Below are 26,815 nucleotides of genomic sequence, written 5' to 3' on the forward strand. Positions count from 1 at the left end.
ACCATATCAACATATAGATAATTAATAGATGATTGATTTAACCCAATCGGTAGGTTAAGTTTTTGACCCTTGGGGTGCCAAGCTACATCTCATGCTCTTTAGTATATATAATAGTCTTTAAACTCTCTTATCAAACCTTGTACGTCATCGCTTACTATACATGTATAATCCTTCATCTTCTCAAGACTTTCCTATGACTTAGGTTATGGTCAATCATCAAACCCTAGTTCGTCGTTCGGTTAGTACTGATGCGTAATTGGGATGATTGGAGAACAACTTCTTCAATATAATCACTACCTTGACTAGGGATTTAAATGAATTATCCTCCTTAAGTCAATCTCCTCTGATATCGAGGGGGATGATCCCATCTTAACCACACAATCATCTCCATGGACTTTTTACTATATCCAACCTATTTTTTTTGAATCCTATGATTAGAGACTCATAAGCTCTAGTCAAAACATCATCATCCATCCACGAGATGTACTTGGTGTATCAGGTTAATGAAACACTTATACGAGTGTAACATGAATCCACCTGATTGACGTTTAACTATAATAACATTTTGGGATTCATATATACCAATTTAATAAACTCTTTTTCTAAAGAGCACCCACCATCTGCCCTTAGCATCTCCCCACTAAAAGCAAGAGGATCAACCATACTTATCCTATAAGTAGAATAAAATAGTGCTATTATATCAATAATTTGATACCCATCTCGATAATCCGTGAAATTGGAATATGAAGGATACATTTTCGAGGATTAGTGATCACTGTATTGTGATCTCATCAGAATTCACTAGGTCATTGCATGTATCATGGACATCATTCTAAGCATCACAATAGAATAATAATGAACTAATATTTCATTCAATGAGCTTAAATAAAAACATGGTGGTGTGATTTACATTGACGACCCCATATATTGCCAATAATTTGTATTGAACATTCAAATTAATTATATATTTCATCTTATAGATTAATCTTAAAAAAAATTAATTTAATCCAAAGGTTAAGCCTCTAGCTTGTTGGGTGCCGATCCACATCTGGTGCTCTATAAGACACAAAGGAGCGTATTCAACAATTTATGGAACCTTTATATCATCAATTATCATATGTCTGTCGTCCCTCTTCTGCTTGATTCTCCTACAATGACTTAGGGTATGACCAACTATCAAACACTAATTGACATCTAAGTACTGGTGCATTAGGAAATCATCATAGAACTCTTCTTTTATATTCCACTACTTAGATAAAGACTTGATTGCACCATCTGTTTTGAGTCGTGTCATCTTTTACCAAGGGTATTGATAACACCCTAATTTTTGTCTTTATTTCATGATTTTAGCATGATTTTATGCATTTAAAGAGCTTAAAATTGGGCTGTTATCATATATTTACATGAAAATAATGTTTTCAAGTAATCTTTTATTTTTCCATAATTTTCTGTTAATTATATGAATTTTTAAGGATTTATTGAAGCTCGAAATAATTATTTTTGAATGAAAATGACATATTTAATATTTTATTTCGACATTTATCAGCATGGGAATGAATCAGGGAATTTTCTAGAATTTTCTAGAATTTTTTACAAATTTTTAGGATTTTTCTGGGATTTATTTCAAGAAGAAATGCATTTATTCTAAGAAAAAAAGGCATATTTATAATAGAAAAAATGTATTTTTTTAATTTCTGAACTTTCCGGGCCCTTTTTGCAACGTCTCGTTGCAAAAAGACCCTGAGAACAGCTCTCGGTCGCCATTGCAGGCGTAAAGATCTAATTGAAAAGAGTTCAGGGTTTAATTGCAATTGTATTATTAATTGTTTTAATATTTTAGAGAAAAGCGGAAGAGAGAGAATGCGAGAAGGGGTATATTTCTAAATATTTTTTGGGCGGCGTCGGATTGCAAGAGATTATGTTGTAAGGGACGTCGCTAAAAAAAACTGTACAACGCGCGCGCACGGGCGGTGACGTGGCAAAAACGGAGTGGAAGAAATTAGTAAAAAAATGCACGTTTACGTGCGTAGCGTTATGTATGCAAAACCCGCACTTGTGAATTCTAATTGTTTTCTTTTTTTTCTCGCCAGGGGTACGTGGCGCGACGGGAGAGTGCCCGCCAAAGAGATTCGAAATGCTGCCGCCAATGAGGCGTCGACACGTCATTGCGTGTATTAATAAATAAATCAATTTTTAATCCAATGGATTAAATTGGTTTAAAATTGATTTATTAATAACTTTTGATTCTGAAGTCCGATTGAGATGATTTTTTTATGGATCTGTTCGTCTTGATCCCCTCTTTCTATCTGTATGGTTGGATTATTCAGATTCAGCCTACATTGATAGATAGACAAACATTAATTACTATACGGGGGTAAAATGGTGATTTTCACCATGTAACCTAAGTATAAAAGCTGAATATCGAGAGGGAGAGCGCATTCTTGATGGTTCTCTATCACAGCTGCAAGACATAGAGGAGTCCCACCCTGGATCAAGTTATCTGGTACTTTTTCCTTGATTGTATTTGGATTTGTGCATTTTGAATGAGATTAGTTCAATTTCTTGTTTCTTCTTCTTGGTTTTGATCTGAAATTCTAAATCGCTTGGCTTGAGCGGCATGTAAAAGCCCTGATTAGGATTGAGAGGAGAATTTGAGGGATTCAACTAAGCATTCAACTGCATTCCAAAGAAAAACTCTAAAAAAAATTAGTTTTAATTCTTAGGAGATTAAATTACCCCCATTTCAGTTCTGAATTATCAAAGTTACAAAAACAAACCTAACTCAAATTAAAAATTCCCTTTTAACCTCTCTAATTGACCTCTTGGATCCTTTTATTAGGATCAAAGAAGCCAATTTAGAGCTCCATATTTCTTTTATTCATCTCAACTCTTCTGCCCCCCTTTCTAAATTCTCATCAAATTAGGGTGACTTGATCCTCATTGAAGATCAAATTCAGTTTAATCAGAGTGAAACGACCAATACAATCACCAAATCGAATTCCTTACTAGCTTCCCTTGGACGACACTCGTACTTATCACTATGCGTCTTAAGTGGAGTTCTTATAAATTTTATTGCATAAGCCAAAATCCACAACGACAAGGGCTAAAAATTGCATCGTTTTTACCCTTATTTTCGGCTTATCAGGTATACAATCCCATATTGACCACTAAATCATCTTCATGAACTTGTTGGTACACCCGAGCTAAGACAATTTGGAATAGTATGAATAGTAAATCATAGGTCACTATAAAAGTACAATCTTATATCTAGCATACATCTTTGGTGTCTCCGGTCTAAAACCTTACACTACCATGACATAATTTAACCTGATTTATGGTTTGAAATAATGTTATTTATGGATTTATAGGGATGAATTCAATGAAATCTTTCTGCTCAAAAGCACCCATTATTTACCCTAAGCTTCTCTGCATTGTGAGTCTATATACCTTTATGTCTTTCTTTAGTATCCTTCAGAATGGAATATTTAGGACCCATGCTTGAATACCTGTGATATTTGTATGATGATGTCATTGTAATTTATTATGGCGGATCATGTATCCATAGATATCATCATAAGCATCACATGTCCATAATAAAGACATTGTGTTAAAGAATAAGGAATGGAGCATGATTTTTTTATTGGTTTTTTGATAGGCCTAAAATGTGTCATGCAATCATACATAGTTTAAAGTAATTTTGTGAACATTTATATGTATTATCTTCCATAGGGCTAGAATTTGCATCTCATGCACTAAATAGAGCAAGTGATAAAAAAATGCATCTTATTCGTCCAATCTTATTAAAGAAGTTTGGACAGTGAGATCTATCCCATTTTATTTAATTTATTTTATATCTATTTCAGCCCTTCTTAATGGCTGGCGATGTGATGGGGGACCATCCAGCTTCAAAGACCCCGTCAAACCAGTTCGTCGAGCAAGGGCTCACGCACGAGACCCAACCTTCGAAGTACCCGGCCTCGTCAACGGGCCATAAAGGTTTGACGTTATCTTTCCTTGCATTTTCCTTGTTTAGTAGATCATGTATGTCGGCCACGTATGTGTTTGCTTTTTTTGTTTAGTCGCATGTGCTTTGACCGCTGTACGAACCTACACGTTTGCGTGTATGTTAGCGCATGTGTGGGCGTGTTTGTGTGCCTCTTTCTCCTATAAGGGGGCCCTAATTACTTTTAATTGGGCCTTCTCCCCCTTTATTTCTGGGGGGGGAGGCCCATATCTGCCCCTAAAAAAGGTGGGGCCCGCCCATAGGAAGAGAAGAGAAGAAAATACTGAAAAATGTGATTTTTAGTGATTTTCTAGTATTTTTAGTGTTTTTTTGAGTTTTTGATACATTTATGAAAATGCCATTGCAAAAAAAGAGAGACAAAAAATACCCTAGAGTTTGTCGGAAACCGCCACCGCCGCCGCTACCGCCGTTTATGCCGGAGTTCCGGCTGCCATCTCTGTCACCTCGCCCCTCGGCCTTCGCCCCTCGGCCCTTGCCCTGGCCCTCGGCCCTCGCCCCTCGGCCCTCGGCCCTCGACCATCGCCCGAGGCCGTCTAGCGACTGCCACCCCGCGCCCAACCCCGCGGTTGACCCTGCTGCCGCCCTGGCAGTCGGCGTTGCGGCCGCCTCTCGGCAGCTTGGCGGCCGGTACCACGGCCGCCCTCGTAGTTGACGCCGCGGCCGCCCCCATGGCTGGCGCCGCGGCCGCCTCGGCAGCTCGGCAGCCACCAAGCTGGTTTGACCCCATGACCACCTCTCGGCAGCTCGTCGGCCAGCCCCCGGTTGCCCTTATGGCTGGCGTTGTGGCCACCGTCGCGGTTGGCGATGCGGCCGTCTCTTGACTGCCACCGTGGCTGGCGACGCGGCCGGCTTTTGACCGCCTCTGTGGTTGGCGCCGCAACTGCCCTCAGCCGCCGCAGCAGCACGCGGTTGCCGGATCAGCCCGCATCCGCCAAACCGCCGTATCCACATTTGGCCGCTGCAGCAGCCCGTAGCCACAACCGCAGTACCTTGCTGTCGCCTAGCCATCGCGCCGTACTTACTTTCGCACATCCGCGCCACGTCACTCTGCTAGCTTTGCGCCGCCGCGCCTTACCATCATTGCACTTGTTGCTGCGCCTGCTGCCGCTTACGCCGCTGCTCCGCCCGCCCCACCCTGAGCTCACGCCACTCTGCTGTCGCACTGTCGTCGCCACCGTCACGCTCATCGATGCTGCCACCACGCACATCATCGTTCTTGTTGTTTCCCTCATTGTTGTCATTCGTCAGTGCCTTGTCATTGCTAGTCATCGCCCAACCGCTCTCCAGGGGTCACCTGCTGGACTCACTATTGCTCAAATAAAAGTCAGCCCAGCCTTCATGAATCGCGTACACTCACACTTCATCCTTCTTAAGCATTCAATTATTTCTCTCAGTTCCTCCCGAGCATGTCTCCACCGCCGGGGTTAGGTTAGTGATAGATAGGAAAATGTTAGTGGGAATAGGTTCATATAGATACGATCTTGGTTGGCACTTCAAACGGTGCTCGCACGAGCGGCAATAGTTGTACTCGCACCGTACGCCCTCAACCCGTCGCCCGGGTCATCGAGAGTCTAGTGGTCTTTGGTGTCCGTCGACGCCAGATTTATATTTCTGAGTGATTTTATCATTGCATCATCACTTGCATTACATTTACATTAGTCGTATCCACTACATTACATCATTGCGCTCGCCCTCCCAGTGGTGTAACAGGAGCCATCCGATCCCGGCGCCCATCGTGTTACATCATGAGGATGACGCGAATGCAGAACTGTGGACAAATCAGAGAAAGGGACACTAACGAAGTACTGACTAGGCAGCTGATGGGGTTTGCAGATGTGGCGGATGAGGGTACGCCGAACTAATCTAGGTCCACGGCTGTGATTTAATCACAGCCATCGGACCCAGATGAGGGTGGTCGAACGACTAGGGGCAGTTCGGTTCAACCTCGCCCCTGGCCATCAACGTTGTCGCCTAAGGCTATTTTTGGCCGTTGAGGCGTGACCATGGGGCGATCCAACGGCTTGGGAGGAACCCCAAGCCATTAAAAGGGGCCCGAAGGCACCCAATTCATCATCTTCACCACCAAACAAGAATCTCATTTTTGAAATTGAAAATCAGAGGGGAAGATCTTTCTTCTCCCTTTCACTTTCTTTCAATTCTCTCTGTCTACGGTAGTGATAAGCTGCGACCTGAAGGGAGAATGTGAAGAGAGTGATCAAAGAAGAGACAAATCAAGAAGTACTTACCTGAAGGACGACGCAGCCAGAGTGGGGTCAGGAGCCGTCAACGACCACGAGCAGCTGCAGAAAGCTGATACGTCTAAGCCTATCCATTTATTTTGATATACATCTCTGAACAAATATAGACAGAGATCAAGCTTTCTTAGAATTTCTGCACCTCGGATTCTTGTGGCATTTCATTAAACACCTCCATTGTTCGATGATTATTTTTTGATTTACATAAGTTCTACTTTATCAACCTAATAAAAATTTTAAAAATATTCATCCCTCTTATTCCGGCTTTTGTCGGGCATTCTGTCGAATACCTCACGGGCGTTTGACAGAAATACCCCTTTATCCTTGATTTCTCTTATATATGTATATAATTGAGTTCTCTCGGCAGAATGGCCAACAGAAGACCTTCCTTATCATCGATTTTATTCCATAAAATCAAAATACCACATATAAAAAAATATATAAAAAATCTATTGATATATATCACTTATTCACTTCTTATACTTACTATCTCTATTATTTTTACTCGTATAAACTAACAATTCACTTATTGAATACATCCCTAAAGCCCATACTCTGTGGAGACGACCCTGCTCTACACTATAAAATTCTGAGTAAGATAACAAATATAAAATTTTATTTTATTGGAGCAAAAGCAATACAACAACGGAGTTAACACCCGTTTTCACCTACGTCGTTTCTGTTCAGATATAATTTTATCAAGAAATATGTCAACAATTTAAATGAAGATTGAGCGGTAATGACCTTAAATTAATGTATGGATTTTTATGAATTTACCTTTAGAAGTCTATCTTTTATTTGGTCAACCTATGCAACTCGTTCAACCATTGACCATTCCATGGTCAAAGTGTTTAGAATCCATGACAAAAATAATAGAAATCAAGTCTACAGAGTTGTAGGATGCATTGGAAGCTCACAGCGATCTCATATGTGCGTACATTTCCCGTGCTCCTGGAATTTCCTGATATACATGAATCTCTATTTTTAATTATCAATAAAATTTATCTCATTAATTTCAGAAGTGGAGATACCAAAAGTGTTGGCTTACCATAGAGTCCCATTTCAAGTCAACTATAAATTAATTAATTCAATAATTTCCATATAAAACTCCAGGTCAACTTTGAGCTTACTTTCTGAAAATAATACTATCTTTAATGTCAGAGTTTAAATATAATGTATTTCCTATTTTTCTTTCGATTTTGTATATGTTAATGAGTTATTCTTTTATAAATGGTTTTATGCTGACTTGGATGGCTTGACATCAGCATGGGAAGGTCAGAGGGTTCCAAACAGTTCCATGAATACCCTCACGATATTTGAGCATAGTAGGAAAATGAAAAGGGTAAAAATGCCATGTCAGAGTTACATGTTATCTCCAGAAGGAACATATCATAAGGGTTTAACTATCTCGAGGTAGTGATTTGGGTAGGATGAGAATGGATATGTATGGCGTTAGGGCAGAAATATTTTGGAAATTGTGAGATGAGATGAGAGTTGCTAGGTGTTGAATGAGGACATCATTGTCAGTCGGAAAAGAGGTATTGAAGGTGACATGAATAGAGTGTATGGAAACAAGGGAGTAAGATGGGTGCAGACGTAATGGGAAGATGGTGAATGTAGGAGATGAATAAGGAATGAGATGGAGGAAGGCATTGGTTTAGGATTTATTATAAATAGAGGGAAAAACATGAACAGATCATGATGACGTAGACGATACATGATGGAGGGGGTACTGATGATGGATGGTGATGAGTTGTGATGGATGATTGTGAATGGTGATGCTGAGCTGGTGCCACAGATTTTGATTTCAAGTATGTGCCAACATTAAAACTAAGAGCAGAAAAAATATCCATAAAATTTTTTGAATCCATCTCTTACTACTGTAAGAATAAGGCAGTCAAACAACTTTAAAATGGAGGTCAAGTATTACACAATCAAAATGACATCCTCCGAACTACAAAAGTTACAAACGACATGTTAAAATTACCTTTTTGCTGATCGTCAGAATGAGAATCTATCTGAATCTGAACAGAATATCCATGTAAAAAATAAAAATCATTATTCCGTACTAACATTTCTAATATCTGATCAGGAAAAGGGCAAAGACAATGATTTTTTTAGTAACCATGTTAATTTTCCTAAAGCTAAGGCAAATCTACAGCTAGTTGACAATATTTGAATATCCTCTTCTTTCTCATTCTTGTTCATAGTTATTCCTTTCGTCTAATGAACTTCATGCACATGACTGAAAAAACTGAATAAATAAAACCATCTTATCAGTATTTTAATATTTATTTCCTAAGTACATATTACACGATGGTGCTTGATTTCCCCTGGAATTATCTAAGAAGGTTTAACATTGTCATTAGTAAAACGTATCACATTTAGATGCATTAACTCCATTTGTATCATAAGATGCATATTTTTGATTGAAAGTACATGAAGAAATTTATTATTCGAATGAAAAGATAACAATGAAGATATGATGACATCATACAAATAATTTAATCATAAAAATAATTTAATCCATATCTTAATGTAGATAGCAATGGTTTTAAATAAATCTTTGGCTCAAGAGAAAAAGCATCATTGTTGTTAAAATAAAGTTCATCATGCACATCATGAGGTGATGAACATATAACACTTTAATGATCAACTAAATAAATGTATTTTCAATATCATTAACATAGACGATAGTTTATACTTTTATTTTCTAACATTGAATTGAAATATTCCATTTTTGCAATTTGTGTTCGCCCTAGTGGTAGCTAAGAAAGGTTGACATATGATTATAGGAGAATTTCTAAGGTCTTCTATCACCTTCATACCAGCTATAATGAAATCGATTGAAAAATGAAAATTTTCTGTTTTCAAAATGTTTTCTAACAATTCATAGGACCACCTAATAGGACAATCTGCTCATTGAGGTTATAGAAAAATGGTTCATAAATTTCCAACTATAAATCTGTTATATATGGCTTCATCCAACATATTTACATTTGATTTGGGTTAACTTGGGATCTGGGGAAATCATTTATCCTATTTAACACTTGATTTGAGGATACCCAGTAGTCCCACAACGTTTCGGAAGCTTATGTAAAATAGAACTAACATTTTAATCAAACAATTTAACTGAATTATTATTATTTATTTTAAACTATGTGTACTGACTTTTCAAAAAAAATAGCATAGGAATGAATATGTTGTATAGTTTGATTCAGAATAATTTTAATCATTGCTTTATTAGATGTTCTAAGAAGATGCTCGTCACGAAAAGTTTAATTTGACAATTATTATAAGGATTAGGTTATTTCAGATCAGGTTATGTTCTAGTGAAGTTTAATATGACATTTTTTGTATCATCTAATATTTCAGCTTCAGAAATATCAAGAAGTAATTTTCTATCCTTAATTTAGAATTTCATGCATCTTTTCATAATAAATTTACCTGAGATTTGACTTTTGATACAATATCAGTTTCTAAGATTAATCTCAGGTAGAGTTAGGAGTTAAATTACATCCCATATTTTTTCACGTTAATTAATACAATGTATTCATTATAGTGCATGTGTGATGCTTATAATGAAGCCCATGAATGCATTATCGCACTTAGTGAATTATGATGAGATTGTAATACGGAGATCACTCATCTTTAAATATGAAGTCTAAATAATCCTATTCAAAGGATACTTGAGATGGACATCAAACTATCCTGATAGAATAACACAATCTAGCCTCACTCGTACCATGAGTATGATCGGCTCCATAGCCATTAGTGTGGAGACACTAAGCATAGATTGTAGGTGCTCTTTAACAGAAAGAATTCCCTGAATTGGTCTGTATGAATCCCTAAATGGTATTATCAATCTGCTTGATTCACATCATGGTCCTGTTAGTGGTCCTTAGACCTAACCCATCAAAGATGTATTCTGGACAAACAATTGTACTTTGATTACGATCTGAGCCATGAAGACGATCGTCCTCCTTGGGTATAAAAGGATACAGCTCAAGGTAGACAATAAGATGAAGTCCTTGACCAAGGTAGTGAAAGATTAGAGAAGACTTCTCAAATGATTTTTGAACGCATCAGTATTAACTCAGGTGACCAATTAGGGTTTCACAATTGACCATACCCTAAGTCGTAGGAACATCTAGTGGAGGAGGGACTATATGTACATGGTAATAGATGATGGACATCTTATATGAATGCATAGATACACACTCCTTTATATCTTTTAGAGCACGAGGTGTAGCTTGTCACCCTACAGGCTGGAGACTCAACCTTTATATCTTTCATGTCATTAATTAATCTATATGATGATATATCTAATTAATTTGGAAGGGCAATAGAGGTCATTAACTAGACTGATACATGGGCTCACGGGTCACGCGCAAATATACTTAAGGTTTGTGAGTTTTTTCAAAAAATACCTACTTAGTGTAAATAGGAAAAGTTCCTTAATGAAAGTCACCAAAACCAAATTGTTCAGCACTCTTCCCCTCCCTATTCCTTCTCCCATTAGCTCCTCTCTATTCGTGATGCTATCAAAACAACAAAATGACAATGACGATGGGTGAACGGAGTTTGTCAAGGTGAAGGAGGAGATTAGACATGCCGAGGATCGCGTAGATACATCTAGAGATGGCACACATGGTTAACTCATTATGTCTCACTCGAGGATCCTAGACATCAAGAATGAGATTCATGTCCACGTGATCGGTTTCATGAGAATCAGTGATTGCGTTTTGATTCCCTTTTCAGTCTTCTCCTGAGATTCATTCTAAGTTTTCATCCAGATTAAAGCCCTTATAATCCAACACCAGACACATAACCAATTCATAGGTTTTAATCAATCCTCCATAATTAAGCCTGTACATGAGACAGTTCATTAATAAGATCTGCCAATAATTCTTATTGGCCCATTTAAGTTATTCTTATGCTGATACTTTGAAATCAAACTTTTATTCAATGTTATTGGGGAGACGGACTTTTGTGAGAATTTCTTTGAGATATTTTGAAAATTTCCCATATAATAAAAGGGCAACCTCATTTGATAACCATGCTTTTCATTTTGAGTCCCCCTCTTTCTTCTCGTCCTCATCCCAAGTGCTACTTTTGGTAAGACTTGATAGAGAGGAAATCAGATTTCTAGCAACAGAGTTGAAGAGAAAGAAGAAAAGATCCTGCACTCCGAAGATTGGTGTATTAGTCTAGAGGTTGGACATCTATATGGCTTGAAGATGCGTCATTAAGAAACTAAGAAATTCATTTTTTGCAATCTGATTTATTTTCTATGCCTTTTTTATGATATATCTTCTCTTGGATATTCCGCTACACAGTAGATTCTTGATTATGTCCATTGAGGCCACAACTCCTAGCAGAATCTCCCCTTTCTCTCTTGTCCTTTTCCCTTTTGGATGGATCCAGTTGGGGTCATTCTTGGTCTTATTTACCTCTTGTTTTACCCCCTTTGAACCATAATGCAAATTAGAACCCCCAAGATGCTTATCATTCAAGTGAAAGAGCAGTTTCTTCGTTAGTTCCCTCCGTCTTCTTCAATCTATTCACCTACTCTCCCGTTTTTTTATTATTTCATCTATTTGGTGCATAGTCCGTTGTTTGGGGAGTTCAAGGTCTACAGTTCCTTTCTGTTACGTTGTCGTATTTACTTTCTTTGGATTGGTATTTACGCATTTACCATAGCTTCTTGGGACTACTTTTAACAGCCTGAGTTCCATATTCTCTCTGTTGTGTAACTGCATATTTAGGTAAGACGTAGATTAGCAACTTCGGCTTTAATCCGAGGTCATCAGCCATCAATAATAAAGAAACGGGAAAAATGATTAGGAAAAGTCAAAGAAAGCATGTGGTATGAAAGAAGAAAGAGCGTTGACGAGGAAGACAGAGAAAAATAAACTAAAGAAATAAATATAGAAAACAGAAATTAGAGATGATAAAAGAAAAAAAAAGAGAGATGAAACGATCCAGACGCTCTGGGCCTTTAAGAGGTCCTGTAGGTTCACAAGAGCAAAGTCATTGGGCTCCTCTTCTCGCTCCTTGCTTGTGATGCCCATATGTTTACTGTTCTCCTAGTCGTCCACGTCTAGTTTTTTTCCTTCTTATTTTCTAGGTCTGTCTAATAAGTTGGGTGATTCAAAGTTGTCGATGACTTATGCGAATCTTCACGTTGCAGTTCATGATTTTGGATGGCGTTGACTTGCTCGTCTGGATGCGGCTTTCCTTCGAGTCCCATCCGCCGACCTTGTCGTGGATGGCGGAAAGCTGCGATTCTGTTCTTTATCAGATAGTTTGTCCAAACGACAATAGCATCCCAAGCCTATGTCAGATTTTGCGATTTTCAGTTTATTTATTTTCCTCGTGTCTCCATCTCAAGAGTAAAGAAAAAACGTCCTGTTCCAGATATACCTCCCTCGACAACTTGCATTCTGTGCAGCAGCGAGCAGTCCATGACTCAGGCTTATTTTTTTCGCATTTCTTATTTGGCGCGTAAGTTTTAGTGAAAGAACGACAGCATAGCTGCCGTTTCCCGAAAAAGAAACCAGAATCAGATTACAAGTCAACCCAAAGCAAGAATTGTAAAGGAATAACTCGTCAGACGGTGAAAGTGATGAGAATATATTATCTGAACTTATTTCGGGTGTCGAAGCTTCCCACATGTCGGAAGAAATATGACCCACGCACAACAATACTGGAGCACCAGAACAAAGAGGACAGAAAATTCAAAAGGAGAGCACCAGTGGAGGACGGATTACGTCTGGGGCAGCGCACACATCAAAACACAGAAGAACATGAAACACAACTAACAACCTGCTTTACGGCGAAGAATCTCAAACTGCGGCAGAAACGCGGGTTTGCTGAGCTTGCCCGTCACCTTCAGTCTCACCGGATAACTCCTCCAGCGATCTACCGTTCGACTCCGGCACGAGGAAGGTGAAGAGGAGACCCAGAAAGTTGCAGACGGCGAGCACGAAGAGGGCGTTCTTGATGCCGATACCTGGAGGGTAGCCCCTATCCGTCTTCGTCTTGTCCTTGTTCTGCGCCGCGTAGAGAAACCCGAAGGCGCCGATAATAGCGCCCGCCTTGCCCGATGCCGCGGAGATACCGTGGCAGGTGGAGCGCAACCGCGCGGGGAAGATCTCGGCGGGGACGATGAAGGTTGTGCTGTTGGGTCCGAAGTTGGCGAAGAAGAAGGTGAGCCCGTACATCACGACGAAGCCGGTGTGGTTGTCCTTGGCCCAGTGGTTGTAGGGGAACGCAAGGCCCAGCATAAACACGGTCATGAAGAAGAACCCCATTAGCTGAATTTTGAAGCGGCCGATGATGTCGATCAAACCGACGGTGAACCAGTAGCCCGGCACGGTACCGCACAAGGCGATAATGGTCTGGGCCCTTGCGATCTTGTACACTTCTTCGATGGCGCTCATGGTGCTGGCCTTGGGTATCCAGCCCACGGCGCTGAAGATGTCCTTCTGGAACAAGTTCTGGCTGTAGAAGGCGATGTCGAGGAGGAACCAAGTCATGCAGGTCCCCACCAGGTGCAGCCCGTGCCGCCGGGCGAACTCGGCGCTGAACAACCCAAACTGGTTCGAATCTTTCCCGGTGATCCTCTCGACCTTGTCTTGCTCCTCTACCAGCTCCACCTTGAGCACCTTGGACATGTCCGCTGCCGCGAGCTTTGCGTTCTGGGCGACCAGAGCCGTGTACCGCGCCGTCTCTGGCATCTTCATCCGCCAGTAGTAGGTCACCGCAGCCGGAAGGGCTCCAAGCATGAGAATTATCCTCCACACATAGTCCGCCTCCGGAGGAGTGGATGCAATTTTGTCAACCATATAGGGGGGCGTGTGCGTGCTGTTGTTGAAGCCCGCGGCAACGGCAAGCGCCACAATCCCGCCGGCAAGGATGCCGAAACCCTGCATCGCGAATACGGCGGCGATAAAGGCTCCGCGCGTCTTCTTGTTCGCGTACTCGGACATGATCGTGGCCGACAGCGGGTAATCGCCTCCGATCCCGAAGCCCAGCCAGAAACGGAAGAAGCAGAGCGTGGCCATCGTGCCCGTGGCGCTGTGTCCAAAGGAAAGGCCCGAGGCGACGGAACAGAGCACCATCAGAATCAGCGTTATACCGTACACCTTCTTCCTGCCCATCTTATCACCGAGCCACCCGAAGAAGACCTGCCCCGTGAGGGTACCGCAGAAAGCAACGCCGTTCACGGCCGCGGCCACGTTGGGCGGAAGGGACCCGGGCCTGTCGGCCTCACCCTTGTAGTAGTATATGCGCCCGAGCAGCTTGGTGATGAGGGAAATGCAGAAGAGATCGTAAGCGTCCGTGAAGAATCCCATCCCCGCGATCACAATCGCCTTGAAGTGATACAACTGCGTCTTCGCGGCGTCAAGCGCCGAAAGCACCTCCAGCTGATCTCCAGCCATGGCGCCCAACTCTCCTCTGCTCTTTCAAGAAAATTTGGAGCGAGATGTGCTGTTCAGAAAAACGAAGGGAAAAGAGGGGACAGGGAGAGGTAACCTGAGGGAGAAGACAGAGAGAAGTCTTAAGATTTCTTGATGGGGCTATGGGTTCGAATAAGGGGATATTTAAGCATGATTGTAAAAGAGGATAATCCGAAGGCATATTCCAGTTGCATGCATCATGCTATACGAATAGCGATTTAGTTATTCCCACGGTAATGTACATAACTTAGTCGGCCGTATGATATTTTCCCTTTGAGCTGTAGCTTTCAAATGGATCAAATCCTCGGGGAGGTGAGGGCTGTAGGGGACTTCCTTCGCGGATTTGCCATGCGTTTATTCATATTCTACCCATTTGTCGCCACCTGTCGAGAAAGCTTTTTGCTGTCATACATTTACCTGACCGAAATGGGGAAGCCCTATTTCCCACGAGTCATCTGGTGGGATCGCGTAGATTGATAGATAGATAGCTAGACAGATAGGAACATAGATTTAACGGAACGCGGTACAATTCTATCGATGCGAAGTAGTTGGATATTTCTGTACATCTACACAGATGGACGATCAGTTTCGCAGATCAGGATCTGGAGAATTAGGAATTCGGATCCTTCTGTAGACTTTTCGTATTGTATTTTTTTGTGCTGGACTTTCGATATAACTTTATTCGCTAAAAGGAACAAAAGATGTTACATCTCCTGATATTAAAAAAAATTTCCTCAATTTTTTATGGTGTACCTGCAAGCGACGACAAAGCTGCATAGGAAAAGACTCCATTTTTTACTATTCCGCGTGGGTACTTGGGAAATCACAATTTTGAACTGGAAACCTTCTGAAAAGGACATGGGATATATCGAAAGAGGATACCTGGGGATCGCCGCTGATTCATCCTTACGCGTCTCATTCCCCAAAAGTCAACGGCGGCCATTTGCTTCAAATTTTCGTTGAAAAATCGAGCCTATCGTCAGGCTATAAATATCAACGTCATGGCAAACCTCAGCCGGGCCCTGTCTGATACAAATTAAGCTTCCGCCCTTCATCCCTCTGTAACAATCTACCTAAGCCTCAATGTATCAAACAAATTCTCTATCAACTCCTATCCCTTCTTCAGCCATAAAGAGAATATCCCATGGTATAAAGTGCGTCACGGTTGACTTTTGTCTAAACAATTTTCTCAAGAGATTATCCTCTATTATTTTTCTTGGACAGTACACCAAACTACAACCAAAAATCTGGATAGCTTAATTGCCGCAGCTTCTCCTAAACAATCAAAATGAACCCCCTTTTACTAAAGCTAATATTCTCTTACTCGCAATCCGCCTCTCCATACACAAATACATACATACACACATACATATATACACACATATATAAATACATACATGCACAAATAGATACATACACACGCACGCGTACATACATAGATACATAAATACATACATATGTACATACATATAGAGAGACAGACACAAACACATACAAAGATGCATACACAGAGACACACAAGGACACACACATATACAGATATGGACATACATACATACATACATACATACATACATACATACATACATACATACATACATACATACATACATACATACATACATACATACATACATACATACATACATACATACATACATACATACATACATACATACATACATACATACATACATACATACATACATACATACATACATACATACATACATACATGCATACATACATACATACATGCATACATACATACATACATGCATACATACATACATGCATGCATGCATAGATACATGCATGCATGCATTCATACATGCATGCATTCATGCATGCATGCATATTAATATCCTTATGGGATCAAACAAACATAAGCTCGTTCAAATTAATATCCTTACAGCCTCTTTCTTCTGAATCATGAAAATGCTAAGGATATTCATCGTTCTATACTTTCAAACAAAAAATTGAAACACAAAACGACGAAGAGTACGCACAAATTTCATGAAGATGGAAATGATAAGGGCTACAGCGGGAGAATAAAAAAGGGATGAATGCATTCATAAAGTAGGACTCGCCCACGGAGGGCCTCAAACAGCGGCGGAAACGCGCGTCTGAGGTTGCCCGTCACCTTCAGCCTCACCGGATAAGTCCTCCAGCGACCTCCCGTTTGACTCGGGCACGAGGAAGGTGAAGAGGAGACCCAGAAAGTTGCAGACGGCGAGCACGAAGAGCGCATTCTTGATGCCGATACCTGGAGGGTAGCCCCTATCCGTCTTCGTCTTGTCCTTGTTCTGCGCCGCGTAGAGAAACCCGAAGGCGCCGATAATAGCGCCGGCCTTGCCGGTTGCGGCGGAGATGCCGTGGCAGGTGGAGCGCAACCGCGCGGGGAAGATCTCGGCGGGGACGATGAAGGTTGTGCTGTTGGGTCCGAAGTTGGCGAAGAAGAAGGTGAGCCCGTACATCACGACGAAGCCGGTGTGGTTGTGCTTGGCCCAGTGGTTGTAAGGGAACGCGAGGCCCAGCATAAACGCGGTCATGAAGAAGAACCCCATGAGCTGGATTTTGAAGCGCCCTATGACGTCGATCAAGGCGACGGTGAACCAGTAGCCCGGCACGGTACCGCACAGGGCGATGATGGTCTGCGCCCTCGCGATCTTGTACACTTCTTCGATGGCGCTCATGGTGCTGGCCTTGGGAATCCAGCCCACGGCGCTGAAGATGTCCTTCTGGAACAAGTTCTGGCTGTAGAAGGCGATGTCGAGGAGGAACCAAGTCATGCAGGTCCCCACCAGGTGCAGCCCGTGCCGCGGGCAAACTCGCGGCTGAACAACCCAAACTGGTTCGAATCTTTCCCGGTGATCCTCTCGACCTTGTCTTGCTCATCGGCCAGCTCTACCTTGAGCACCTTGGACATGTCGGCTGCCGCCAGCTTCGCGTTCTGGGCGACCAGAGCCGTGTACCGCGCCGTCTCCGGCATCTTCATCCGCCAATAGTAGGTCACCGCCGCCGGAAGAGCTCCAGCCATGAGAACTATCCTCCACACGTAGTCCGCCTCCGCAGGGGTGGACGCAATTTTGTCAACCATATAGGGGGGCGTATGCGTGTTGTTGTTGAACGCCGCGGAGACGATCAGTGCAACGATCCCTCCGGCAAGGATGCCGAAGCCCTGCATGGCGAATACCGCGGCGATAAAGGCTCCGCGCGTCTTCTTGTTTGCGTACTCGGACATGATCGTGGCCGAGAGCGGGTAATCGCCTCCGATCCCGAAGCCCAGCCAGAAGCGGAAGAAGCAGAGCGTGGCCATCGTGCCCGTGGCGCTGCTTCCAAATGAGAGCCCGGATGCGACGGAACAGAGCACCATCAGAATCAGCGTTATACCGTACACCTTCTTCCTGCCCATCTTATCACCGAGCCACCCGAAGAAGACCTGCCCCGTGAGGGTACCGCAGAAAGCAACGCCGTTCACGGCCGCGGCCACGTTGGGCGGAAGGGACCCGGGCCTGTCGGCCTCACCCTTGTAGTAGTATATGCGCCCGAGCAGCTTGGTGATGAGGGAAATGCAGAAGAGATCGTAAGCGTCCGTGAAGAATCCCATCCCCGCGATCACAATCGCCTTAAAGTGGTACAACTGCGTCTTCGCAGCGTCTAGCGCCGAGAGCACCTCCAGCTGATCTCCAGCCATTGCGACCTATTCTAGTCGGAGGGCTCTTTGCACCTGCACAAGGGCTTACACAGGATAAGACCGATTGCTGAGGAAGAACAAGGGAAAAGAAGGCGTCGAGAGAGTCACCTCAATGTGAGTGATGGGAGAAACTTTCAGTGCTATGGTTGGAGGTACGGGGCGAGCGTCGGACGGTATTTATGCATGTTACGGGAAGGGGATAATCCGCGAGCATATTCCAGTTGCACGCATCATCTTCGCCCAACTACTATTTAGTTATTCCTGTTGGAATGTGTACTTCTCAGTTAACCGTACCATTTCCCCCCGAATCTGTTTTATGTAAACTGGAAAAGTCATAGTTCGTTAATGGCTTACCGGCCGACCATATTAATAAGTTAAAAGCGTGGTTCGTAGATTCAGAGTTACAGGGATAGATAGATAGATAGATAGATAGATAGATAGATAGATAGACAGATAGATAGATATATAGATAGATAGAAAGATAAATGATAGCCAATAATGTGCACTGAATTAATAGCTTGAAGTAGCTGTACAGCTGTACAAGTTTGAAACAGTATGTGCTCTCGTAGTCTCGTTGAACGGACCCATTAAATAAGTGAATAAACATTGGGGGCTATTAAAAAAATGTTCAAAAATAATGGCGGAAAATAGTTTTATCTATAAGTCGACGGTTAAACGGCATATTCTAAGGGGTATGCTCTTGGTCGCAAAGGTTCGTTAATGTTATCATCGAGAAACCGATATTTGGATCCAATTTATTTGACTTTGTTATTTACGAGTGATATTATCTAGTTTAAAGATGTACGTGCTTTCGTAAAAGGGGACCCATGAAGAGCCATAACGGATGGCCGTTTGCAAGCATGGCCGTTTGTAGTCTGCGGCAACCCTGCAAGAACAATTAGGGCCGTTAATAAAAAAAAATTCTTTTGACAACAAATAAAAAGTTAATAATCATTGAGGAAATAGTTTATACATGTGTCAACCCAGAAACGGTTTATTCCATGGGATATTCCCGTCGTTGACATGCGAAACATAAAAAGCACCAGATAAGAGTAAATAAGAGTCGTCTTCAAGGACAGCTTAGCCCAATAACGGATCTTTCAAGAAAGGTATTTAAATAGTTCGAGGCTCAGCTAGATCGAATATGAAGGATCAAGAAAAAGATAATATCTGAATGTCTGGCAAAAAGCGCAGGGCTGATTTGCAAAGTTAGGCGTCACATTGGTATTTAAAAACAGATAAAATGATGATATTATTTTAAAATAATGTTTGAAGTCAAAAGGCCGGCGTCGACATTTTAGCAAAGAAGCGTGATAGGATTGAACCCTAGATACAGTTTCTTGATAGTTACTTAGTCCCTTCCAATAGACATCGTGTCGAAAACGGTAATTCCCTCGAACCCAGTTCTTAGACAAAACATTCTCAAGGCAAGGAATTCAAACATCGAATAGAGGATAACTGAAACGAATAAATAAAATTCTCGACGTCGAAACCAATCAACATAATTTTCGAACTGTCTACGCATCACAAAACGACCGTCAATACAGATATCTGGGGAAGGAAACATAAAAGGATGAACCAAAGATACCTTTTCTTAATATCTACGTAATCCCTTTGAATAGACATCATGTAAGGAACGGTAGTTCCCTCGAACCCAGTTTTTTAGACGCAACTTTCTCGCGCCATGTTGTTTAATCAGCCAATGACGATAAATAGACCAATTAAATCTAATACTCAACGTCCAGAACAATCAACATCATTTTTAACTGTCTACCTATCATGAACGACTATCCATACGGATACTGTACGATTTCAAGTCGGCCGGTAAGCCATTAACGAACTATGACTTTTCCAGTTTACATAAAACAGATTCGGGGGGAATTGGTACGGTTAACTGAGAAGTACACATTCCCACAGGAATAACTAAATAGTAGTTGGGCGAAGATGATGCGTGCAACTGGAATATGCTCGCGGATTATCCCCTTCCCGTAACATGCATAAATACCGTCCGACGCTCGTGCCCGTCACCTTCCTCGTGCCCGAGTCAAACGGGAGGTCGCTGGAGGACTTATCCGGTGAGGCTGAAGGTGACGGGCAACCTCAGACGCGCGTTTCCGCCGTCGTTTGAGGCCCTCCGTGGTTGGGCCCATCATCTTTTTGGGTTTTATACTCTATCTCGTTTGCAGTTGCGTGCACTGTCCGAATCATAATCCTTGTCTTCCACTGGATTTCTCCGTGTGAATCATCTCTCCATCGACTGTTTTCTAGTCATCGAGCTTTGGGGTATGCGGTTTTTTACTGAAAACCATTTATCTAAAAGAACCAACTTTCGTACCGCGAATCCGTTTCAACCAACTGCCTACGAACAATTATGAAGTACACATTTAATGAAAGAAGATCAAAGGGGCAGGGTCTGTTCTGGTCAACGATATAAATCCAATATTATTATCATAAATTTAGGGAGCTAGTCTGTACCTACTTGATGAGCAACTCGGAACGGTGAGTAGATCCTTCTGTTTGATTACTTCTGTTGTCGAGCGCAATTTTGTAGGGTTTTATTCTCTTTCTGGTCTCCCGGTGCGTACATTATATCTAGGGTTTGACGGTCCCGGTACATACTCTTAGCAAGGACCTAAACCTTACCTAAGGATGGCTCCAAGTTCAGTCCGGTCCCGGCCCAGTCATGTTGAATAGTCAAACTGAAAGAACAAAAAGTCAAGATAAATTAAAATGGTATGGACTTTTCATCAAAGGGAAAATTTGTTGCAAAGCCACTTATGAAGCCCATATTAAAAAATGAAAAGAAGAATAAAATTAAAAGAGGAAAATAGAAGATGATTGAACAAAGAATAATTGAACAATAAAAGTTATATTCCCCAGAAGCCGGCCTGTGGAACCCGAGCCGATGCGAAGAATCCAACCTTCAAGTACACCGCTAGGGATCGGCCCCCGGCTATACTTCTATTTCTGCTTTTCGTCGTTATGAACGGTTATGGACCCTCGTGTTTGGGCTCCACTATTTTCCTGTTTTTTATGTATGTATGTTTGTTTTATTAGGGCCATCATGGGAATGGCCACCTTTGGACAATTCTCCTAATGGGCCCATAAGGGCAACCACCCCTACTTAAAGGGATTGGCCTGCAATAATGGGACTTAAACTTTTCTCAGTTTGACATTTCAAAGTTGAAATCTTGTCTTCTTGATGGTGGAGTCCCAGATCCGGTTTTATGGACGTGGCCGGAAGTTAGATCTCTGTTGGAATTGTCGCTCGAGTTCGAGGACGCCGCCATTATTCGGATCACCACAGGGAGACAGGTCTCATCGCTGGGTGAAATACAGCCGCTCACATCGTCGGACAATGGTCGTCCACATTCAGAACAGAATCGTTGATTCAATACCCCATCTCCTGATGAAGAAACCAGTTTTTTTCTTTGAATTTCGCCGTCGTTTTTCCAGTCACTAGTTCATGTTCCACACAGTCAACAGTGATCTTCCAATAAAACGATTTTAGTTTGGGATCCCCATGAACGTCGACCCGCCATCATCCGAAGCTATCATGCTGCCACCGTACATGATCTCTGGGCCCTTCTCGTGAATCAAATTCTCATTCCGTGATGGGGGTTTTCAATCGCTGCTCGTAGACTGCCGTTTATTGACGATTTTCTGGCTGAAAAATGAACTGACCGCTGATGGGATCTGTTGACAACCTTACGATACTGGTAGCCCCCCCTTAATCTCCTTCGCCTCACGGGATTCCTCCTCCACCCTGGAATGCGTCCGCCGTCCGCCGGAGACCCCTGTCAGAGATAATGATGATTCTTCGAAGATAGTGAAGCTCTCGGAATCACGTACGGACACCGTCACTGGCCTCGAGCCACGCCCTTGTCAAGCACGAGCACTTTGCTCTATGATGGCTCTCGCACTGTCCCAAGGCGCCGCACATCTGCCGTTACTGCCTGAAATGACTGCCAGCTCCAGCCATCATTCCCGACAGCATGGCATCGGGCATTGTGGTTAATGCAGTCATTAAATGCATTGCTGCCCTCACGCTCCTATAAATACCTGAGCACTTCATTAGTTCACTTTAAGGGATTTACTTCTCTTATCCCAATTTCTTCATCTTCTTAATCTCTCTCCTTTGCTACTACTCCGTCTTCCTATACCATCCAACAGAACTCATAACCGCCAAGTCGATTAAGCTTCATTGGGACGTGTTTGATCACCTTGAACGAGTTGACCTAAAGAATGTCTTTCCTTTGAACGGGGTTCCTTTGGGCCCTACTAGTGGAATGCATTTTTTCCTCTGAACGTGTTTGACCACAGAAGGACTTCTTTCCTTCAGGAATCCCAGACGTCCTGTAATTCTTGCTGGAGCATACGGATCTAAGGATTTTATCCCTCCAGAAATTCCAGGTATCTCGTATTTGGCCGGGGTCACGCTCTCTCGCCTCTACCCTTATTTCAGCCTGATTACCTTCTTCAGAGCCGACGACATCGTTCCTCTGCCGGAGAGATTTTCATAACTAGTCATTTTGTCTTTGAAAGTAGAATTTTCTTCGTTCTTGGTGTCGGTTTATTATCGCCTCCGATGCAGGTTGGAACATCTATGGGCAGTGATTGCTCTCCCCACTATCGTAGTGTTCAAGTCGTTCCGTGGGTCATTGGGAGCCTTTCAATTCCTAGAATTATCTCGTGTATCCTTCCGGTCCTACTATCTTATTCTATGGCAATTGAGTACTATTCGTTATTTTAAAGTTTACATTATTCATTTGACACATTGCATGCTGTTTGTTCCCTATGGTGTAACCTGATCGTTCGATCCCGGCGCTTCGTGTTTAATCAAAAAGAAGATGAAAAGGAAGAAGGTAAAGAAACATAATGAGAAATAAGAATATCAGGAGAAAGATGAAGAAGAAAAATAGTAGGAAAAGGGCAACGAAGAAGAAAAAGTAAAACAAGGCTAGAAATGGAGAAGAAGAAGAAGAAGAAGAATAAAATAAGAAGAAAAGAAGATGGAAATAAGAAGAAAGAAGAATAAACTAAGAATAAAAGAATGATAAAAAATCGGAGAAAAAGAAAATAAAAGAAGACCGGATGATAAAAAGAAGAATAAAATAAAAATAGGAGAAGACTAAAAAAAATGGAGGGGTCTTGACTGAGTAGAGTGTAGTGTAGAAACCTAACATACCTTGAAATACAATCAAACAAACTTGACAGAGTTGGAGAGAAAGAAACAAGGATAAACTAAACATTCTCAAGATTGAGAGCAAGGACTCAAAGAGTGGCAGAGAGAGAGAGAGAGAACGTGAGTAGGGGAGCGAGCGTGCGCGCGAGAGAGAATGGGAGAGAGAGAAGAGAGCGTGCGAGACAGAGAGAGCGTGAAAGATAGGCAGAGAGCGTGAAAGATAGGCAGAGAGCGTGCGAGAGAGAGAGAGCATGAGAGAGAGAGAGAGCGTGCGAGAGAGAGAGGGATAGAGAACGAGAGAGAGGGAGAGAGAGAGAGAGAGAGAGAGAGAGAGAGAGAGAGAGAGAGAGAGAGAGAGAGAGAGAGAGAGAGAGAGAGAGAGAGAGAGAGAGAGAGAGAGAGAGAGAGAGAGAGAGAGAGAGAGAGAGAGAGAGAGAGAGAGAGAGAGAGAGAGAGAGAGAGAGAGAGAGAGAGAGAGAGAGAGAGAGAGAGAGAGAGAGAGAGAGAGAGAGAGAGAGAGAGAGAGAGAGAGAGAGAGAGAGAGAGAGAGAGAGAGAGAGAGAGAGAGAGAGAGAGAGAGAGAGAGAGAGAGAGAGAGAGAGAGAGAGAGAGAGAGAGAGAGAGAGAGAGAGAGAGAGAGAGAGGGAGAGAGAACGAGAGAGAGAGAGAGAGAGAGAGAGAGAGAGAGAGAACGAGAGAGAGAGAGAGAGAGCGTGCGAGAGAGAAAGAACGGGAGAGACAGAGAGAGAACGAGAGAGAGAGAGGGAGAGAGAGAGCGGGAGAGAGAGAGAGAGCGTGCGGGAGAGAGAGAGAGCGTGCGAGAGAGAGAGAACGGGAGAGAGAGAGAGAGAGCGTGCGAGAGATAGAGGACGAGAACAGGAGAGAGAGAGCGTGGGAGAGAGAGGACACGGCAGAGAGAGAGAGCGTGCGAGAGAGAGGGAAAGAACGGGAGAGAGAGAGAGAATGGGAGAGAGGACACGGCAGAGAGAGAGAGAGCATGTGAGAGAGAGAGATCGAATGGGAGAGAGAGAGAGAACGGGAGAGCATGAGAGAGAGAGAGAGAAGGGGGGAGAGTGTGTGCGAGGGAGAGAGAGAACGAGAGAGTGATAAAGGAGTTAAAAACTCCCAACTTACTAGCGCCAGCTAGACGGACCGCGTGGCACCAAAGGCAGAGGTATGGACGAATACGATTTAACATAATAAGAGTAGAGTAGTAATAATTTGACACGTACCCATATATCCGTTATGGAAACTAGCGGCTAGGATCAAATGTAGGATCACACATATAACGGATAGGATTAAACCTATTTAGGATTAAACATGGTATAGGCAAACACATCCAATGGCTAGAATTCATATTAATATAGCCGTTATATATCGTTATAACGGCTATGATTAAAACATAGTTAGTTACTATATAACAAATATTCTATCATTATAAATACAAACGAGATGTCGGAGAATGGCTTGAGGTTTAATAAAAAGATTTCACGGCTAAGGCCGTCTCTCTCTTGTTTTCTCCACTTCTTCTTCTCTCCCTCGCCCTTCTCTTGCGCAAATCTTCAAGCGCGCACATGGTATCAGAGCCACGGCCGACTACCAGAGAAATGGGAGAACGTGCTTCCGCTGCATCTCCGACTTCTTCGAAGGAGATAAGTTCCTCTTTCTCAAGCATGGGACAAGTCTCAAATGTCATTCCAACCGGGGCAATGGTGCTCAACAAATTGAGCGAAAATAATTTCAGTATCTGGAAGAGTGCTATGCTTCCTCTTCTTCATGGGTACGACTTGATACGATTCATCGAAGATCTCCCTCCTCCTGTTTCCATTACAGACAATCAAGGGAACATTCTTGAGAATCCACATTTCAAGATGTGGTGGCGTACTCACCAGAAAGTCCTCGGATTCCTGCATCAAACAATCTCAGAAAGCGTGGCTCCCTACATTAGCAAGGCTAGATCAACAAGGGAAGCTTGGGAAAAGCTTGAAGCTGTGTTTGATGGATGGGATCAAATCCGAGTTATGGAGCTCCAACGGCAGTTCCACAACATGAAGAAAGGTACAATGTCGACTGACGAATATGTAAAACATTTCAGGTCTGTGGTTGAAGGCCTGGAAGCAGCTGGGCAACCCCCATATCCGTCTGCTATAGCCAGCACGTTCCTCAGGGGACTAGGTGCTGCCTATGCTCCTTTCGTCGTAAGCACCAATGCAAACTTGGGCCATCTAAAGTTTGACGAAATTGTCAAGAACCTCAAGGCGCATGATGCATATATGGCCTTCTCGCAAGAAGATGACAACGAGAAGTTCCCTCCCATTGCAAAATCATATTCTTGGCAAAAAAAGGAGCATCATCAGAGTCGAGAAAATTTCCAGAATCGAGGCCAAAGAAGGGGGAAGAATCAGAAGTACCAGCCACGTTGCCAGTTGTGTTCTCAATATGGACATAGGGCAAAAGAATGCCCAGAATTACAGGGCAGTTTTCAAAATTGGAAGAATATGAACACCCAGCGAGGAGCTCATGCTGCATCTATGACCAATAGTTCTTCTCAGCAGGGCTGGTATCCTGACAGCGGAGCGACTCACCACATCACCTCCAGCCAGGATAACCTGTCATCAAGACAGGAGTATCAAGGCAATGACGCACTCCATATTGGTAATGGGACAGGTTTGAAAATCCTCTCAATTGGATCTTCTAAAATTTCAACCTCTAATCGTACACTTCATTTGAGAGATATCTTACATGTTCCTGAAATCACAAAGAATCTGTTATTCATACAAAAACTAACTATGGATAACAATCTATATGTTGAATTTCATAAGTTTTTTTGTCTTGTGAAGGACAAGGACACACACCAGATCCTTCTCAAGGGCACAGTTAGGGATGGCTTGTACTTCCTCAACCCTCCATCTTGGAAAAAGACTGCAATGGTTGGAGAAAAGGCATCCACTGAAACATGGCATCATAGGCTTGGACATCCTCAATTACGGATAGTACGATCCATTGTTCAGAAATATGGCTTACCCACTTTCTACTTGAATAAAGATTTTGTGTGTAATTCTTGCAATGTTTCAAAATCACACAAACTCCCTTTTTCTCCATCCAGTAATTCCTCGTCAGTGCCTTTAGAACTTATCCATTCGGATCTGTGGATATTCTTACTATGTGGTCTTCATAGACGACTATAGT

General features: G+C 42.6%; 1 protein-coding gene and 1 pseudogene across 1 annotated transcript; both read right to left on the bottom strand.

Moving 5' to 3' along the window:
* Positions 1-12,894: 12,894 nt before the first annotated feature.
* Positions 12,895-14,872, bottom strand: LOC144710128 (putative inorganic phosphate transporter 1-3). The gene has a single exon (XM_078583800.1). The coding sequence runs from the start codon at positions 14,724-14,726 to the stop codon at positions 13,128-13,130; it is 1,599 nt and encodes a 532-aa protein (XP_078439926.1). The 5' UTR covers positions 14,727-14,872; the 3' UTR covers positions 12,895-13,127.
* Positions 14,873-16,811: 1,939 nt separating this feature from the next.
* LOC144710650 (putative inorganic phosphate transporter 1-3) lies at positions 16,812-18,441 on the bottom strand (annotated as a pseudogene).
* Between the last annotated feature and the right edge of the window lie 8,374 nt (positions 18,442-26,815).

The sequence above is a fragment of the Wolffia australiana genome, chromosome 12, assembly GCF_029677425.1.
Source record: "Wolffia australiana isolate 7733 chromosome 12, ASM2967742v1".
Lineage (NCBI taxonomy): Eukaryota > Viridiplantae > Streptophyta > Magnoliopsida > Alismatales > Araceae > Wolffia > Wolffia australiana.

Bases quoted from the DNA above. Each gene is read 5' to 3' on its own strand.
- LOC144710128 (XM_078583800.1), bottom strand. From the start codon at position 14,726: ATGGCTGGAGATCAGCTGGAGGTGCTTTCGGCGCTTGACGCCGCGAAG.